Source organism: Bos taurus, chromosome X (genome assembly GCF_002263795.3).
Source record: "Bos taurus isolate L1 Dominette 01449 registration number 42190680 breed Hereford chromosome X, ARS-UCD2.0, whole genome shotgun sequence".
In the NCBI taxonomy this organism is placed as follows: Eukaryota; Metazoa; Chordata; class Mammalia; order Artiodactyla; family Bovidae; genus Bos; species Bos taurus.
Genome location: NC_037357.1, coordinates 52,935,406 through 52,953,817, shown reverse-complemented (window position 1 = coordinate 52,953,817; position 18,412 = coordinate 52,935,406). Strand labels below are relative to the sequence as shown.

Genomic DNA, 18,412 nt, shown 5'->3' with positions numbered 1-18,412 from the left:
CAGGCATTCCCCACTACCATTTCCGCTCCTCTTCTCTCCCTCCATTTATCTAGAATTATACTACTGATCTGTTTTCCCTACGGATGTGTCAAATAAATTAAAAGGGGCCAAGCCACGAATGAAGACTCTGGTTCTTCGGCCAAGAAGTATTTGCAGGTGTCCCAGGACGTTTTAACGTCCTTCATGTTATAAGAATCACTTCTTTGGGACTTCCCTGGCCGTCCAGTGGTTGACTCCGTGCTGCCACTGTAGCGGGCACAGGTTCCACTCCTGGTCGGGGAAGTAAGATCAGAAGATTCCCACAAGCCGCTTAGCGTGGCAAAAAAAAAAAAAAAAAAATCACTTCTTTAAAAAACGAGTCCCGTGATAATCAGAGCATGGAGATTATCTGGATCGTGAAGATCTTTTTTGTACAGTTCTTCTGTGTATTCTTGCCATCTCTTCTTAATATCTTCTGCTTCTGTTAGGTCCATACCATTTCTGTCCTTTATCAAGCCCATCTTTGCATGAAATATTACTTTGGTATCTCTGATTTTCTTGAAGAGATCCCTAGTCTTTCCCATTCTGTTGTTTTCCTCTATTTCTTTGCATTGATCACTGAAGAAGGCTTTCTTATCTCTCCTTGCTATTCTTTGGAACTCTGCATTCAGATGTTTATATCTTTCCTTTTCTCCTTTCCTTTTCGCTTCTCTTCTTTTCACAGATATTTGTAAGGCCTCCCCAAACAGCCATTTTGCTTTTTTGCATTTCTTTTCCATGGAGATGGTCTTGATCCCTGTCTCCTGTACAATATCAGGAACCTCATTCCATAGTTCATCAGGCACTCTACCTATCAGATCTAGGCCCTTAAATCTGTTTCTCACTTCCACTGTATAATCATAAGGGATTTGATTTAGGTCATACCTGAATGGTCTAGTGGTTTTCCCTACTTTCTTCAATTTAAGTCTGAATTTGGCAATAAGGAGTTCATGGTCTGAGCCCCAGTCAGCTCCTGGTCTTGTTTTTGCTGACTGTATGGAGCTTCTCCATCTTTGGCTGCAAAGAATATAATCAGTCTGATTTCGGTGTTGACCATCTGGTGATGTCCATGTATAGAGTCTTCTCTTGTGTTGTTGGAAGAGGGTGTTTGTTATGACCAGTGCATTTTCTTGGCAAAACTCTATTAGTCTTTGCCCTGCTTCATTCCATAGTCCAAGGCCAAATTTGCCTGTTACTCCAGGTGTTTCTTGACTTGTCCAATACTTTTCATTCCTTTCTTCCTTCCCTTCACACATACAGATACCAAACATCAGTAAAGGGGTTGTATCAAATGTGAGACTCCTGCAGCAAGGAGGTCATCGCTACTGTAGAGGCCCCAGCCCCTGTTCGGAGTGAGGGACATCCAGGATGTGACAGTGCATGCCCATTGCCATCTTCACCCAATGATTTTGAAACAACCATCTTCATTTCTCATTTTTGCCCCCTTTTCTTCTTGTTAAACAACAGGTTCCTCAATGCTTTAAGTCCTCTTGGAACTACAGGGTCTGTAAAAATCAAAGCTCCAGGACCCCATAGAGCCTTGCCATCCCAAGACTCAAATAGTACCCAGGGTACAAATCCTACAGTTCAGTCTCAGATCCAGTCTGACAAACAGACAGGACATTTTTTCATCTCAGTCTGCCTGGAAGAAGCAAAAAAGTAAATACCTATTCCCATAAGCAGAGGTCTTCAAAAGACAAATATACTATTTTAAAAAACATATATATTTCTTCCAGGTGCCAGATGATTTAAAGAAGAATGGTGGGATGGGGGCAGAGGAATATGCAAAATGTTTCTGGGTATGATAGGTTCCCCTCAGTCTAGGTTTTAAAAAGGAGAGGTCTTTTAAAATAATCTCACAAAGAACATCCTCTTAAGTGCATTTCAAAAATCTCCAAAGCATAGATCAGAAATTACTTATCCTAATATAAGAAAGGGGCTTCCCTGGTAGCTCAGACTGTAAAGAATCCACTTGCAATGAAATTATTTTGATGTATTAAAAATTATTAGAAATTGACTATGGGCTAATCATTTCATTTACCTGAGACAGATGGTATGTAAAGACCTATAAAGGTGGCAGCTTTGGCTGACAGGTTTTTTAAAATAATTTTATTTCTTTATTTTTGGCTGTGCTGGTTTTTCATTGCTGCACAGGCTTTTCTCTAGTTGCAGAGAGCAGGGGGCTACTCTTTTGTGGTGCACGGGCTTCTCATTGTGGTGGCTTCTGTTGTGCGGAGTATGGGGTCTAGGGCAGGCGGGTTTCAGTAGTTGCAGCACAGGGGCTCAGTAGTTAAGGCTCCTGGGCTCTAGAGAACAAGCCCAATAGTTGTGGCACAGGGCTTAATTTCTCTGTAGCATGGGGGATCCTCCCAATTCAAGGATCGAACCTGTGTCTCCCACATTGGCAGGCAGATTCTTTACCACTGAGTCACCAGGGAAGCCCCGGGCTGACAAGTTTTAAAAACATAATCTCAAAAGATGTGTAAGAGTTTCAGCATTTTACAGTAATAATTCTGGATGTGCTCTTTCTAAAGTTATTTCACACTGATAAACACATGACAACTTCCACAATAGTCATTTTCATGGTCAAATTAAGCAGGGAGAAGGTATGAGATATTTGTGGGAAAAGAAAGTTTGTGTTTTTTTTAAAATTAGAATTAGATTTATGTAAACTGGATCTTGTTTCAAACAAATCTAGTCAAAACCTTGGAGGTCCAACTTGGTAGAGCCTAAGAATCAAAATCTCAGCCATCCTTCAGACTACAAGTACTTAGGGAAAGTGGGCACAGTAGGGAAAGACTAGGAATAATTATTTGGTTGAGAATACAAGGATCTTCCTTGAGATTGGTGTGAAAACTGCCTTTTTCAACAAAGAGTTAACATTGCTGTGAGTGCATTTTTTAAAGGAGAACAGAGTTTAATCTAAATTGTTTTCAAAAGAACAATTGGGCCTTAGCTTGAATTCCTAACATAGGGTAATATGCCTAAAGTGGGCATGCTCTGAGCACATATGTATATTCTGTTTTCCCACTCAGACATTTAGTGCCAGTATGACTCTCAGAATTGATGAAAACCTGAAAGTAAAATGATCATGTAAAATACAAGAATTCTTCCCTGTATTTTCTGATTGGTAGATCCTACTTTGTCTAATTTGAGTCCTGTAACCCAGAGCCTTCTATTGATGGAAGTGGAGAAATTGGTATAAAGTGGTACATATGTATACTACCATGTATAAAATAGATAGCTAGCGGGAAGCTGCTATATAACACAGGGAGCCCAGCTTGGCACTCTGTGATAACCTAGAGGGACGGGATAGGAGAGGGCAGGGAGACTCAAGAGGGAGGGGATATACATATATATATATATATATATATATATATATATGCTGTGCTGTGCTTAGTCACTCAGTTGTGTCTGACTCTTTGGGACCCCATGGACTGTAGCCCGAAGGGTTCCTCTGACCATGGGGATTCTCCAGGCAAGAATACTGGAGTGGGTGGCCATGCCTTCCTCCAGGAGATCTTCCCAACCCAGGGATCAAACCCAGGTCTCTTGCAATGCAGGCAGATTCTTTACCAGCTGGGCCACCTGGGAATCTCCAGATACATATGTGTGTGTGTGTGTGTGTGTGTGTGTGTGTGTGTGTATGGCTGATTCACGCTGTTGTACAGCAGAAACCAACACTGCATTGTAAAGCAATTTTCCTCCAATTAAAAAACAAATTTAAAAAATGTCTAATAAAATACAGAAAAAATGAACTGGTACATAGACAGGGATTCTCAAACCTTGAGTGGACGGACACTTGCTGGAGGCAAATCATGTCACAATGTAACCCTCACCACATACCTCCTTCCTAAGAATGCTGCACAAAATTATCATTTGGGGATTCATTTGAGGTTTTCCTCATGCTCCTTCCCAACTAGTCAAGGGAAGAGAACATCCCAAAGAGAATGAACCCTTACCTCAGACAGTTCCTCTTCTTAGCGGATACTTTCTCATTTTCTTTTAATATACATCCACACAAGGTCACATTAATTTGGCAAATGAGACAAACATTCACAAGTCCTGCAGTCAAAAGACAGTGATGTTTATAGTTTCCTTCACTGTGCCAAAGCTTTTAGTTTAATTGGACCCATTTGTTTATTTTTGTTTTTATTTCCATTACTCTGGGAGGTGGGTCATGGAGGATCTTGTTGTGATTTATGTCAAAGAGTGTTCTGCCTATGTTTTCCTCTAAGAGGTTTATACTTTCCGGTCTTACATTAGGTCTTTAATTCATTTTGAATTTATTTTTGTGTACAGTGTTAGGAAGTGTTCTAATTTCATTTGTTTGCACATAGCTGTCCAATTTTCCCAGCACCACTTGTTGAAGAGACTATCTTTTCTCCATTGTATATCCTTGCTTCCTTTGTCAAAGATAAGCTACCCATAGGTGTGCAGGTTTATCTCTGGGCTTTCTATCTTGTTCCATTGGTCTGTATTTCTGTTTTTGTGCCACTACCGTATTTTGTCTTGATGACTATAGCTTTGTAGTATAGTTTGAAGTCAGGAAGGTTGATTCCTCCAGCTCCATTCTTCTTTCTCAAGATTACTTTGACTATTCAGGGTCTTTTGTGTTTCCATACAAATTGTGAAATTTTTTGTTCCAGTTCTGTGAAAAATATCATTGGTAGTTTTTTATAAATAAGGTGAAAAGACAATCCTCAGAATGGGAGAAAATAACAGCAAAGAAACAACTGACAAAGGATTAATCTCCAAAGTATGCAAGCAGCTTATGAAGCTCAATACCAGAGAAACACCCCAATCAAAAATTGGGCAGAATACCTAAACAGACATTTCTCCAAAGAAGACATACAGATGGCTGGCTAATAAACATATGAAAAGATGCTCAACATCACTCATTATCAGAGAAATGCATATCAAAACTACAACGAGTTATCACCTTCACCAGTCAGAATGGCCATCATCAATAAATCTACAAACAATAAATGCTGGAAAGGGTGTGGAAAAAAGGGAACCCTCTTGCACTCTTGGTGGAAATGCAGATTGATTCAGCCACTACAGAGAATAATATAGAGATTTCTTTAAAAACTAAGAATAAAACTACCATATAACCCAGCTATGCCACAACTGGGCATATACCCTGAGAAAACCGTAATTGAAACATGTACCCCAATGTTCATTACAGCACTATTTACGATAGATAGGACATGGAAGCAACCTAGATGTCCATCAACAGTTGAATGGATAAAGATGTTGTGGTATATATACACAATAGAATAGTACTCAGCCATTAAAAGGAATGCATTTGACTCATTTCTAATAAGGTGGATAAATCTAGAGCCTATTATACAAAGTGAAGTAAGTCAGAAAGAGAAAGACAAGCAATGTATATTAATGTATATCTAGCATACATATCGGAGAAGGCAATGGCACCCAACTCCAGTACTCTTGCCTGGAAAATCCCATGGACAGAAGAGCCTGGTAGGCTGCAGTCCATGGAGTCGATGAGGGTCGGACACGACTGAGCGACTTCACTTTCACTTTTCACTTTCATGCATTGAAGAAGGAAATGGCAACCCACAACAGTGTTCTTGCCTGGAGAAACCCAGGGACGGGGGAGCCTGGTGGGCTGCCGTCTATGGGGCCACACAGAGTCGGACACGACTGAAGCAACTTAGCAGCAGCAGCAGCATACATATGGAAGCTAGAAAGATGGTACTGATGAACCTATTTGCAGGACAGCAATGCAGACACAGATAGAGAGAACAGACTTTGGAGACGGTAGTGGGGGTGAGGCAAGGTGAGGGTGGGACAAACTGAGATAGTAGCATTGAAAGACAGAGAAGGCAATGGCATCCCACTCCAGTACTCTTGCCTGGAAAATCCCATGGACCGAGGAGTCTGGTAGGCTGCAGTCCATGGGGTCAAGAAGAGTTAGACACATCTGAGCGACCTCACTTTCACTTTTCACTGTCATGCATTGGAGAAGGAACTGGCAACCTACAACAGTGTTCTTGCCTGGAGAATCCTGTAGACAGAGGAGCCTGGTGGGCTGCTGTCTATGGGGTCGCACAGAGTCAGACATGACTGAAGCGACTTAGCATGCATCCATGCATTGGAGAAGGAAGTGGCAACCCATTCCAGTGTTCTTGCCTGGAGAGTCCCAGGGATGGAGGAGCCTGGTGGGCTGCTGTCTATGGGGTTGCACAGAGTCGGACACAACTGAAGTGACTTAGCAGCAGCAGCATTGAAAGACATATATTAATATATGTAAAATTAGTCAGTGGAAATTTGCTGTATGATGCAGAGAGCTCAAATCTCGTGTTCTGTGACAACCTAGAGGGATGGGATGGGGTGGGAAGTGGGAGGGAGATTTAGGAAGGAGAGGACATATGTATACCTATGGCTGATTCATTTTGATATATGGCAGAAACCAACACAATATTGTAAAGCAATTATACTCCAACTAAAAATACATATACATTTTTAAAAAGACAGTGATGACAGTCATTCCATGCCCCTCTTCCCAACTGAGCACTTTTCTTCTGAAGGACATTCAGCTAAGAGGAAGGGACCCTGGTATTCTCTCTGAACTGGAGGGAGTTTCACTGTCATCTAGTCCACTCCCTTCATTTTGCATATGAGGAAACACAGGCCCCCAGAGCAGTGGAGTGGCCCACCTTGGGTAGCATGCACAGTTCATGCTGGAGAAGGTCAGCCTCTGGGTGGCCACAGCCTGCCCCGGGCCCAGGATTTCCTGGCCAAGGGCAGCACACGCAAGTCCAGGTTCACCTCCTCCATGCTCATCACCTCTTTCTGCACAGAACTCTTTTCCTTCAAGGGACTATGAACTCAAGTCTCCTTCCCAAGCTTTGGTACTGGGCCATTTTACCTCTAGGAAAAGTAAGCAACCTCCCCTGAAAGTATGCAGTATCCTGATGTCCACTCTTGAACACGGAACATTAGGACCTTGAGAGAGTGATGCAGTTTGTACCCTCCTCACAAAAGGCCAAGTGTGCTTCCACTACAATAACCTTCATTTCCCCCAATCCCCTGGCGAAACTGTGCCTGCCAACTGGCAGCACAACATGTAAGCCACAGCCAGTTCTGGGCTTGTGTTGAATTAACTTTTTTTGTAAAGTAGGCTAATAGTTTGGAAACTGTCATTATGCAATTAGTATTCATTTTGAAATGTGGTTATTTGTGCTTTGCCTTGATCCATGTCACACTCTCTCCTTCTCAGATGTCACCCCAATGCTCTGGGGCAGGGATCCAAAGTGCAACAGTATAAATTTAATTTTCAAATGCACCCCAATGGTTTGTATGCCTCCCCGTGCAAAGCGTAGATCTTAAGGAGACTGTCTGGATTCCCAACATTTACATGCAAATATTTTTAGACTCTAGGAATACAAAAGACTCCCTCTGAAAGCATGCTAAGTTGTGCTTCACACACAAGGGGACAGAAATGATTGCAGAGGTGGCATCCAGGCATGGGCAGGATAATTGATACACCTGGAACCTTCTGAAGCACAGCCCCCAGAAAAAAACTAATGCTTCTCTGAGAAGTGCAGAGCTGGAACCCGATTTTCTATTCTTGGCCCAAGAATCTTGGTTTAGGGAAAAAAAAAAAAAAAACAGGGGGCAGAGTAGAGATTAAGGAATAGTCTGAACAGTTCCCCTTGAAAGAGAGAGACAGAGATGAAGCAAAAGATGCTTTGAAGTCGGGAGTGGAAAAAGAGGCCTTGGTGATGTGTGTCCATGGCTGAGCTCTGAGCTATTGCTGGGGGGCAGGGAGCTGGGGAGTCAGTGGGCACTGGAAGCTGGGTAGTGTCTCTGGGAGGTAGCCAGTGGGCACAAGGAGGTGGCCCTGGCCAGCTGGGCTTTATAAAAAAAAAAAAAGAAAGAAAGAAAGGAAAAACAGAACTCAGGTTAATATGCAGATCAGTCCTTAATAACTCCTTTCATACTCATCACAAAGTAAAATAAGGGAGCCCCTCTTTCTCCTTTCCTCTCATCTCCACATTCCTTTAACTCAAATGATCACCTCAAGGGATCTCACCAGGATGGAAATATTCACGAGGAAAGAAGGAAGGTCAGCACAGAGAGGGAGCCCTACTACCCTGTGATTGCCCTAGCCCAGGTCCCCAGCCGCAGCACCTCGGGGAAAAAAAAACACCCAAGGTGGTTCTATATCTTCATTTTATCCTGAAGAACTTTCCAGGGATGTCCAATGAATTCCATAGGTCCACCTACCATGTCAAAATCGCAACTCCAACAGGGAGTTAGATAGAAATATTGCAGGGTGCTAAGTTGGTTTTTCTATTGTTTATTTAACACAAAGGCTTAGACTTCAGGCATCTGCATGGACAGATCTGTTCTTGCATTAAGTGAAACTATTCTATATCCTCATAACTCTCTCGGCTTAACACTCTGTTTAAGAGTTTAATTAGGTCCCATTTATCTTTGTTTTTATTTTCATTAATCTAGGCAGCAGATTGGAAAAGACCTTGCTGCAATTTACATCAGAGAGTGTTCTCCCTATGTTTTTCTCAAAGAGTTTTCTAGTATCTGGCCTTCCATTTAGGTCTTTTATCCATTTTGAGTTTATATTTGAGTATGGTGTTAGGGAGTGTTCTGATTTCTTTCTTTTACATGTAGCTGTCCAGTTTTCCCAGTACCACTTATTGATAAGACTGTCTTTTCTTCATTGTATATTCGTGCTTCCTTTGTCATAGATTAGGTGACATAGGTGTGTGGGTTTATCTCTGGATTTTCTATCCTAATTAAACTTAAAATCTTTTGCACAGCAAGGAAACCATAAACAAGACAAAAAGACAACCCACAGAATGGGAGAAAATATTTGCAAATGAAGCAATTGACAAGGAATTAATCTAAAAAATACACGAACAGTACATACAGCTCAATATAAAAAAAATCAAAATATGGATGTAAGATCTAGACATTTCTACAAAGAAGACATACAGATGTCCAAAACTCACATGGAAAGATGTTCAACATCACTAATTATTAGAGAAATGCAAATCAAAACTGCAATGAGGTATCACCTCACACGGATCAAAATGGCCATCATCAAAAAATTTACAAACAATAAATGCTGGAGAGGGTGTGGAGAAAAGGAAACCCTCTAGCACTGCTGTTAGGAATGTAAATTCGTAAGCCACTATGGAGAACAGTATGGAGGTTCCTTAAAAAAAATTAAAATATGATCCAACAATCCCTTTCCTGGGCATATATCTGGAAAAAATAATAATTCAAAAAGATACATGCACCCCAATATTCACTGCAGCAGTATTTACAATAGCTAGGACATGGAAGTTATCTAAATCTCCATTGACAAAAGAACGGGTAACAAATATGTGGTACATATATACAGTGGAATATTACTCAGCCATAAAAAGGAACAAAATAGTGTCATTTGCAGCAACATGGATGGACCTAGAGATCATCATAATAAGTGAAGTAACTCAGGCAGAGAAAGACAAATATCATATGATAACGATTATATGTGGAATCTTATAAAAACAATAAAAGTGAACTTATTTACAAAACAGAAATAGAGTCACAGATGTAGAAAACAAACTTATGGTTACCAAGGGGAAAGTTGTAGGGAGTGATAAATTGGGAGATTGGGATTGGCATATACACATTATGATACATAAAATGGAGCTCCCCAGGTGACACTAGTGGTAAAGAATCTGCCTGCCAATGCAGGAGACATAAGAGACACTGGTTCCATCCCTTGGTCAGGAAGATGCCCTGGAGGAGAGCATGGCAACCCACTCCAATATTCTTGCTTGGAGAATCCCATGGACTGAGGCGCCTAGCAGGCTAGTCCATAGGGTTGCACAGGGTCAGACATGATTGAAGAGACTTGGCATACACATACATAAAAAAGATAAGTGACAAGGACCTACTATCAATATATGGCACAGGAAATTCTACTCAATACTCTATAATGACCTACATATATGGGAAAATAATAAAAAGAGTGGATACATGCATATGTATAACTGATTCACTTTGCTGTACACCTGAAAATAATACAGCACAGTAAATCAACTATACTTCAATAAAAATTAATTTTAAAAAAGGAAGAATGATCAATCCATTCATTCCAAACAGAAAGTAATGAAGCTGGTTACTAGCTGTGATCTTAGTAAACATGTGGGACATGAAGAGATGAGGAAGTCATCTTCACAAGTCATGAGGTTGCTATCCTGGCAACAAGTAAAGTCAAGGTCAGAAACCAAAGTCCACCCTAATCCTCCTTATCATTTTGTCCCCTGTGAACCATAAGGAACCATTTTTGCCTCTATTTACTGGCAAAAATCAAACAATATTTTTAATAACTCTGTTAATACCTCCCCTGCTACATTTCAGGAACCTCTGCACAAGTATAGTGTGTTCTCCCAAATAACAGCTTTATAATATTATACACCATGTGTGTGTTAGTCACTCAGTCATATCTGACTCTTTGTGAGCCCAGGGACTGTAGCCCACTAGGCTCCTCTGTGCATGGAATTCTCCAGACAAGAATACTGGAGTGGGTAGCAATTTCCTTCTCCAGGGGATCTTCCCCACCCAGGGATCAAATCTAGGTCTCCAGCATTGCAGGGAGATTCTTTACCATCTGAGCTACTAGGGAAGCCCTATTATACTCCATCCTCTCAATTGAATAACATGACATTTCCAGGGAACTTCAGTTTATCAGGACTCTATATTTATTACAGGAAAAAACAAATTGCCAGGGAAGTCTTTTTTCCCTCTTCTCTTTAAAAGTTTTTTTTTTTTTTTAATTTAATTTTCCTGTTTTATTTTTCCTGTGGGTTTCATTGTGCTCTGCTTTTTATAATCATTTAGGGAAAGTCTCAGGGGTCAGCATGTGCATGCTCAGTCGCTTCAGTCATGTCCGACTGTTTGTGACCCCATGGACGCCAGGCTCCTCTGTCCATGGAATTCTCCAGGCAAAAATACAGGAGTGGGTAGCCATTCCCATCTCCAGGGAATTTTCCTGACCCAAGGATTGAATCTGAGTTTCCTTCATTGCTGGCAGGTTCTTTACCATCTGAGCCACCAGGGAAGCCCTTATATTCCTTATTTGCACAGTAAGCTTCCCAGGTGGTGCTAGTGGTAAAGAACCCACCTGGCAATGTAGGAGTATTAAATGCAGGTTCGATCCCTGGGTCTGGAAGATCCCCTGGAGGAGTTCTTGCCTGGAAGTATTCTTGCCTGGAGAATCCCATGGACAGAGAAGCCTGGTGGGCTACAGTCCATGGGATCACAGTCAGACACAACTGAGGGGACTTAGCTTGCCCACACAAAGAGCACCTGAAATTTCTGTCCACTGAGTACCCTATTTTCTTATTCCTCCATTGCACCAACGATGTTGTTTTACATCTAACAACAACAACAGTGAAAAGTGGTGTGCGTGCTAAGTCACTTCCACTCCCTTTTCTTTGTATTAAACTGTCTCTCTCTCTCTCTCTCTCTTTTTTTTTTTTTTGACCACGCAGCCTGTGGGATTTCAGTTCAAGGACTAGACCAGGGATTGAACCCAGGCCCTCAGCAGTGAAAGCTCAGAGTCCTAACTACTAGTGCGAGCAGTGTGTACTTAGTCGCTTAGTCCTGTCTGGCCCTCTGTGACCCCATGGTCTGTAGCCCGTCAGGCTCTTCCCTCCATGGAATTCTCCAGACAAGAATACTGGAGTGGGTTGCCATGCTTTCTCCAGGGGATCTTCCCGACCCAGGGATTGAACTTGTGGCTCCTGCCTTGCAGGTGAATTCTTTACTGCTGAGCCACCAAGGAAACCCCCAAAACAGGTTAGTGGTTAAAAACTTTTTTTAGTCTTGCAATCGCTTAAACAGTTAATGGCATAATTGGAAAGGACCCACATATTCAAATGGACAAAGGTCCCCCTCCTCCCTCCCCCTGGCCTCCCCACCCTTCTCCTTCCCCACTCCCCAATCCCATTCCCAACCCACTCCCATCCCCATCCCACACCTTTAGTCCCACTCTCAGACCTCTGCCTGGGGGCTCTGAGTGCCAGCCATGACCTCTAAAGAGTCTCAAATTGCAAGGTGAGTAATGAATGGAAGCCAAGTGCCCCACTCCCATAGCCCATGACACACAGTGGTTTAACTTCAGTGAAAAAAGAATCTATATAGTGACTGTGTAAAAAAGATGATTCCATCCTCTGGGCTGAGCTGAGATTCCACTGGAAAACCCACTCCACCCCTTCGCCAATCCCCACTCCCCTGCCCCCCACCCCCAAACCCCAGCAAGCAAGCCTCCACTGGTCACCTGAGCCTGCCTGCCTACATGCTCTGGCCACCCCTCGCTTCCCATTGAAGAAGCACAGTCTGCTTCCAGGAAACCAGGTAAGCACCTTGCTACTCAGAGGGGGTGTTTTTCCTGGGACTAAAGTTCTTACCCACCAACCTTATGGCACGTGGACCAACCATTTTTGCAAAGTTGGCTTTTATACACAATCAACACGAAAACAGACTGGTTTCATGAAGGTCAACTGACAAGTTTCCCCACTGAAAACATTCTTATTAGAAATTTCCCACAATTGCCCTCCCACGTCACAAAACTTTTCTGATTCAACTTAGCTCTTGAATCTCACCCTGTTGTTTCTGCATAGAGGATATCCAATAGTGTGGTCAATTGTTTTTTTCCTTTAACATCATTTCATAAATATTTTTCCATGCTTGCATTCATGTATTGGAATTTGCTTATAGTTTTTCCCCTTGGTAGATAATGAGAAATCAATAGGTATTTGTTGAATTAATACACATCTTTTGGGGATCACAAAGAGTCGGACACAACTGAGCGACTGAACTGACTGACTGACTTGTGGGCATAGGTAGATGTAGACAGAAAGTTTTTTTTTTCCAACATTATTTTCTCAGGCTTAATTTATGGGCTTGGAATATGTCAATCAGAGACTAAGAATTTTTTCATTGCTCTAGTTACATATTGCTGTAGAAGGAGTTTTAGTTAAAAACGCAAGGTTTGGACTTCAACAAAGTTTGATTAAGCTGCTTCTGCCTATGCTGGCCATCTGAGGGTTGACTGGTTACCTCATCTCTCTGATTCACAGATTCCTCCATTATTAAATGAGAGAAACAAAGTCTCCCTGCACAGAAGTGTTATGTGGAAGGTGAGTTGGCTACTGTGGTTATTATGATCACCACTTCCAACAATATGGTTTCCCCTAGCCTTACGAATATTGAATTTTATCTTTCATAACAATTAAATAGGTATAAATTAGTACATTTTTTGTATTTTTACTTCCTTGTCCCATGAAAGTGAAAGTTGCTCAGTCGTGTCTGACTTTGTGACCCCATGGTCTATACAGTCCATGGAATTCTCCAGGCCAGAATACTGGAGTGGGTAGCTTTTCCCTTCTCCAGGGGATCTTCCCAACCCAAGGATTGAACCCAGGTTTCCAGCATTGCAGGAAGATCCTTTATCAGCTGAGCCAAGAGGGTTTAACTATTTTTTTCAAGTATTGATTTATGCTAGGCACTTTTTGTTCTGCAAATTGTCTATCCTCTTCCCCACAGTTGGAATTGTACATTATCAAATAATTGTGCTAATGAAGAGCTGTCTAGGGGACTTCCCTGGCAGTTCAGTGGTTAAGACTGTACCCCTACGGCAGAGGGGGTGCAGGTTCAATCCCATCAGGGATCCTGTATGCTGCCTGGCATGGCCAAAAAAAAAAGAGTTGTCTCTTCTAGCCTTTAGATTTGATTTTAGCTGATTTTAACTCACTGAAAATCCCAGCTGAGATCAGTTGTGCCCTATAGTAGATGTATGCTGCTGCTGCTGCTAAGTCGCATCAGTCGTGTCCGACACTGTGTGACCCCATAGATAGCAGCCCAACAGGCTCCTCTGTCCCTGGTATTCAGAATACTGGAGTGGGTTGCCATTTCCTTCTCCAGTGCATGAAAGAGAAAAGTGAAAGTGAAGTCCCTCAGTCATGTCCGACTCTTAGCGACCCCATGGACTGTAGCCTACCAGGCTCCTCCGTCCATGGGATTCTCTAGGCAAGAGTACTGGAGTGGGTTGCCATTGCCTTCTCCGAGGAGATGTATAGTTCTAAGTTTATTTTTTTCTGCATTGCTATCCAGTTGTTCCAAACTCCTTGCTTACTAAAAATATTTTGCTCACTGTTTTAGGGTGCATATTTGACATCTATTAATGTTATATATGCTAAAAGCTATTTCCAACCTCTCTCGTCTGTTCCATTGACAAATATTTCACCTTTAAGCAGCACCACAGTCTTAAAGATTATTGCTTTGTAGCCTGCTCTAATTCATGGTGAGATGAATCTTACTTATTACGGCTAAGACTATTTTTTGGTTTTCTTGCTTATTTTCCTCTTTTAATCAAAACCATGTTAAAAAGTTAGAAAATCATTGGGAACAAATTGTCTTCTTTACAATTATGCTGTTTTTCCATTCAAGAGTAGGTGTATAGCAGGCCATTTTCCATTTTACAAATCACACCTGAAACTTAAATAGTCTGCAAGTATTGCTGAAGTCCCACAACTATTCCCTAATTTAGTCTCTCTTTAGAAAGAGGAGCCAGTTCTCTTTCTAACATTCAGCAGCTGGGTAAGCACAATAATAGCTCCTCCCAAAGATGTCCATAATCCTTGGAACTTGTCCTATTCCCTGGAATTTGTGAATATGCTATGTTACATGCCAAAGGAGAATTGAGGCAGAAGATAGAATTAAGGTTGTTAATCAGTTCAGTTAAGTTCAGTCGCTCAGTCGTGTCTGGCTGTTTGCGATCCCATGGACTGCAGCACACCAGGCTTGCCTGTGCTTCACCAACTCCTGGAGCTTACTCAAACTCATGTCCATTGAATCAGTGATTCCATCCAACCATCTCATCCTCTGTCGTCCCCTTCTCCTCCTGCCTTCAATCTTGCCCAGCATCAGGGTCTTTTCAAATGAGTCAGCTCTTCGCAACAGGTGGCAAAAGTATTAGAGTTTCAGCTTCAGCATCAGTCCTTCCAATGAATATTCAGGACTGATTTCCTTTAGGATGAACTGGTTGGATCTCCTTGCAGTCCAAGGGACTCTCTAGAATCTTCTTCAGAAGCATCAATTCTTTGGTGCTCAGCTTTCCTTATAGTCCAACTCTCACATCCATACATGACTACTGGAAAAACCATAGGTTTGACTAGATGGACCTTTGTTGGCAAAGTAACATCTCTGCTTTTTAATATGCTGTCTAGGTTGGTCATAGCTTTTCCTCCAAGGAGCAAGCACCTTTTAATTTCATGGTTGCAGTCACCATCTGCAGTGATTTTGGAGCCCAAAAAAATGAAGTCTGACACTGTTCCAATGTTTCCATTGTTTCCCCATCTATTTGCCATGAAGTGATGGGACCAGATGCCATGATCTTAGTTTTCTGAATGTTGAGTTTTAACCCAACTTTTTCACTGTCTTCTTTCACTTTCATCAAGAGGCTCTTTAGTTCTTCACTTTATGCCATATGGGTGGTGTCATCTGTTTATCTGACGTTATTGATATTTCTCTTGGCCATCTTGATTCCAGCTTGTGTTTATGCAGCCTGGCATTTCACATGATGTACTCTGCATAGAAGTTAAATAAGTAGGGTAACAATATACAGCCTTGACATACTCCCTTCCCGATTTGGATCCAATCTGTTGTTCCATGTCCAGTTCTAACTATTGCTTCTTGACCTGCATACAGATTTCACAGGAGGCAGGTCAGGTGGTCTGGTATTCCCATCTCTTGAAGAATTTTCCAGTTTGTTGTGATCCACACAGTCAAAGGCTTTGGCATAGTCAATAAAGCAGAAATAGACATTTTTCTGGAACTTTCTTGCTTTTTTAGTGATCCAATGGATGTTGGCAATTTGATCTCTGGTTCCTCTGACTTTTCTAAATCCAGCTTGAACATCTGGAAGTCCACAGTTCACGTACTGTTGAAGCCTGGCTTGGAGAATTTTGAGCATTGCTTTGCTAGCGTGTGAGATGAGTCCAATTGTGCAGTAGTCTGAACATTCTTTGGCATTGCCTTTCTTTGGGATTGGAATGAAAACTGACCTTTTCCAGTCCTGTGGCCACTGCTGAGTTTTCCAAGTTTGCTGGCATATTGAGTGCAGCACTTTCACAGCATCATCTTTTAGGATTTGAAATAGCTCAACTGGAATTCCATCACCTCCACTAGCTTTGTTTGTAATGATGTTTCCTAAGGCCCACTTGACTTCGAATCCCAGAATGTCTGGCTTTAGGTGAGTGATCACACCATCGTGGTTATCTGGGTCATGAAGATCTTTTTTATATAGTTCTGTGTGTTCTTGTCACCTCTTCTTAATATCTTCTGCTTCTGTTAGGTTAATCAGCTGACTTTAAAGTAAGGAGATGATCTGGATTATCTGGGTGGGTCCAATGTAAGCACAAGGGCCCTTAAAATTAGAAAGAGGAAGGCAGAAGGGTAGGTGAGAATGATGAGATGTGAAAAGAACTCTGAATGGCCTTGCTGGCTTTGAAAATGAAGGTGGGGGCTGCTGCTGCTATTAGTTGCTAAGTCATGTCCAGGTCTTTGCCAGCCCATGGACTGTAGCCCACCAGGCTCCTCTGTCCATGGATTTCCCAGGCAAGAATACTGAAGTGGGTTGCCATTTCCATCTACAGGGGATCTTCGCAATTCAGGGATCAAACCCGAGTCTCTTGCTTAGCACACAGATTCTTCACCACTGAGCCACCAGGGAAGCCTTGTAAACTACTGAGTTGGTATTAATTATTTTTAGCAACTGTAGCAAGCTAGTATATTAGCTAAGTGAAAGCTGTGCAAGTATTGTCCTTATACGGACCCTTGTGCTCTCGGCCCTTAACCTTCTACCCCTGAGGCCAGTAAAAATTAGCAGGCCTGTCCTTGGCCCCTACCTTTTTGGCTCCCAGAACATAGGAGATATCTTTCCAGAAATTAGTTGCTTCTGTTCAGGATATTCTATAACCACTTTGTTTAGCCCACGCACTTTTGTTCTTCACCCATCATCCCTAAGACACTTGGGAATCTGTAGGTGCTAATAACTGGTGGGAAATGAATAGGAGAGCTTGAAAGTACCCTCCCATTATACCATCTCCCCGGGGTATGGTGGGGTAGTTGGTGAGTGATCAAATTTATAAAATGTTTACACCATCCCACGACTTTCTCAAACATACATCTTGGCCCTGCATGTCTGGTTCATGGAGCGACCGCCTGCTTTCTCTTATGCAGATGGGTTCTGTGGCCTAGCACCCCAGTCCCCACCATCAGTGATCCCGAGCAGAGGCCCACGAGGGGTCAACGCTGAGGTCACCACCAGGGCGCATGCAAGAACATGATAGCCATCCTCTCCAGTGGCTCGCTCATGGCCACTCATGACTACAACCATCACTTGTGCTCGACTTCCAGTAACAGCTCATGTGGAAGTGCCAAATACCCTGGGGAACCACCCCCACCACTCGGATCTCCCCAAAGCAGACCCAGGACACTAGTGGACCAGCTGTTTCTTCGGGAAGTCCACTCTCCCATTCATGGCCACAGTGTTGGAGTTCCCAGAGCACTCAGAGTCTGCCCAGGTTTCCACCGGCATGATCACCTGTGACCTGGCTCAGGAAGCCATGGGGAAGCAGCAGCCCAGTGGCCAGCCTGGCAAAACCAACTGCAGGCCCATGTCCTGAGTGATCACCACCAACTGCTAGGCTTCCTTCCAAGGTGCTAGGCTCATCAGAACCCTTCCCTTCTTGTCCCCTCCCCAAGACTAAGCAGGTTGCAGCCAATGGAAGCAGTTCGGTTTTTAATATCAAAACAGCAAAACATCAAAAAGGAAGTTGAGAGAACCCCACTCTCTACTTTTCAAGCCACAGGAGAGCCTTCCTTACAACTCATAACCCTGTGCCTTGCACCAAGTAAACAATAAACTCCAGGCAGTCAGCACACACACACACAAATACGTCTTCACTTTCAACTCCAGAAAAGATTTCCCAGAATCACCCGGCTCTAGTTTTCAAGTGTCTGAGAAGTTAGTTCTTAGGATGAAAAATCAAGAAGCTTTATGGATGAGTGGATTTGAAATTTCCACATCAAACCTGTTGTGCCTTTGACAATTAAAATGTTTAGAATTAGAAGGAAAAATGCCTTCATCTCAAAGTAAAAAGTATACTTTCATTTTACTTCCCATGTAAAGATGTATAGAAGCACCAAGTCATGAACCAGATATTGCTGGGTAGCATAAGATGGAACCAAGCCTTTTGCTGAAGCACATTGATAGATGTAATATATTATAAACCATCCCCCTTTTGGTGGCTTTTATTTATTGAGTCTTTATTCTGTACCAAGT

General features: G+C 42.4%; 1 protein-coding gene across 1 annotated transcript; it reads left to right on the top strand.

Annotated features, from left to right (window-relative positions):
* The first annotated feature begins 17,410 nt into the window (after positions 1-17,410).
* LOC112445061 (pancreatic progenitor cell differentiation and proliferation factor-like) lies at positions 17,411-17,694 on the top strand. Its single transcript, XM_024988562.2, has 2 exons — positions 17,411-17,531; positions 17,567-17,694. Exons 1-2 carry the CDS (start codon positions 17,411-17,413, stop codon positions 17,665-17,667), a joined length of 222 nt encoding a protein of 73 aa, XP_024844330.1. The 3' UTR covers positions 17,668-17,694.
* The last annotated feature ends 718 nt before the right edge of the window (positions 17,695-18,412 follow it).

Coding starts and splice junctions, on each gene's coding strand:
- LOC112445061 (XM_024988562.2), top strand. CDS start 17,411: ATGATAGCCATCCTCTCCAGTGGCTCGCTCATGGCCACTCATGACTAC. Junction 17,532..17,566: donor CCCTGGGGAACCACCCCCAC/CACTCGGATCTC, acceptor CCCAGGACACTA/GTGGACCAGCTGTTTCTTCG.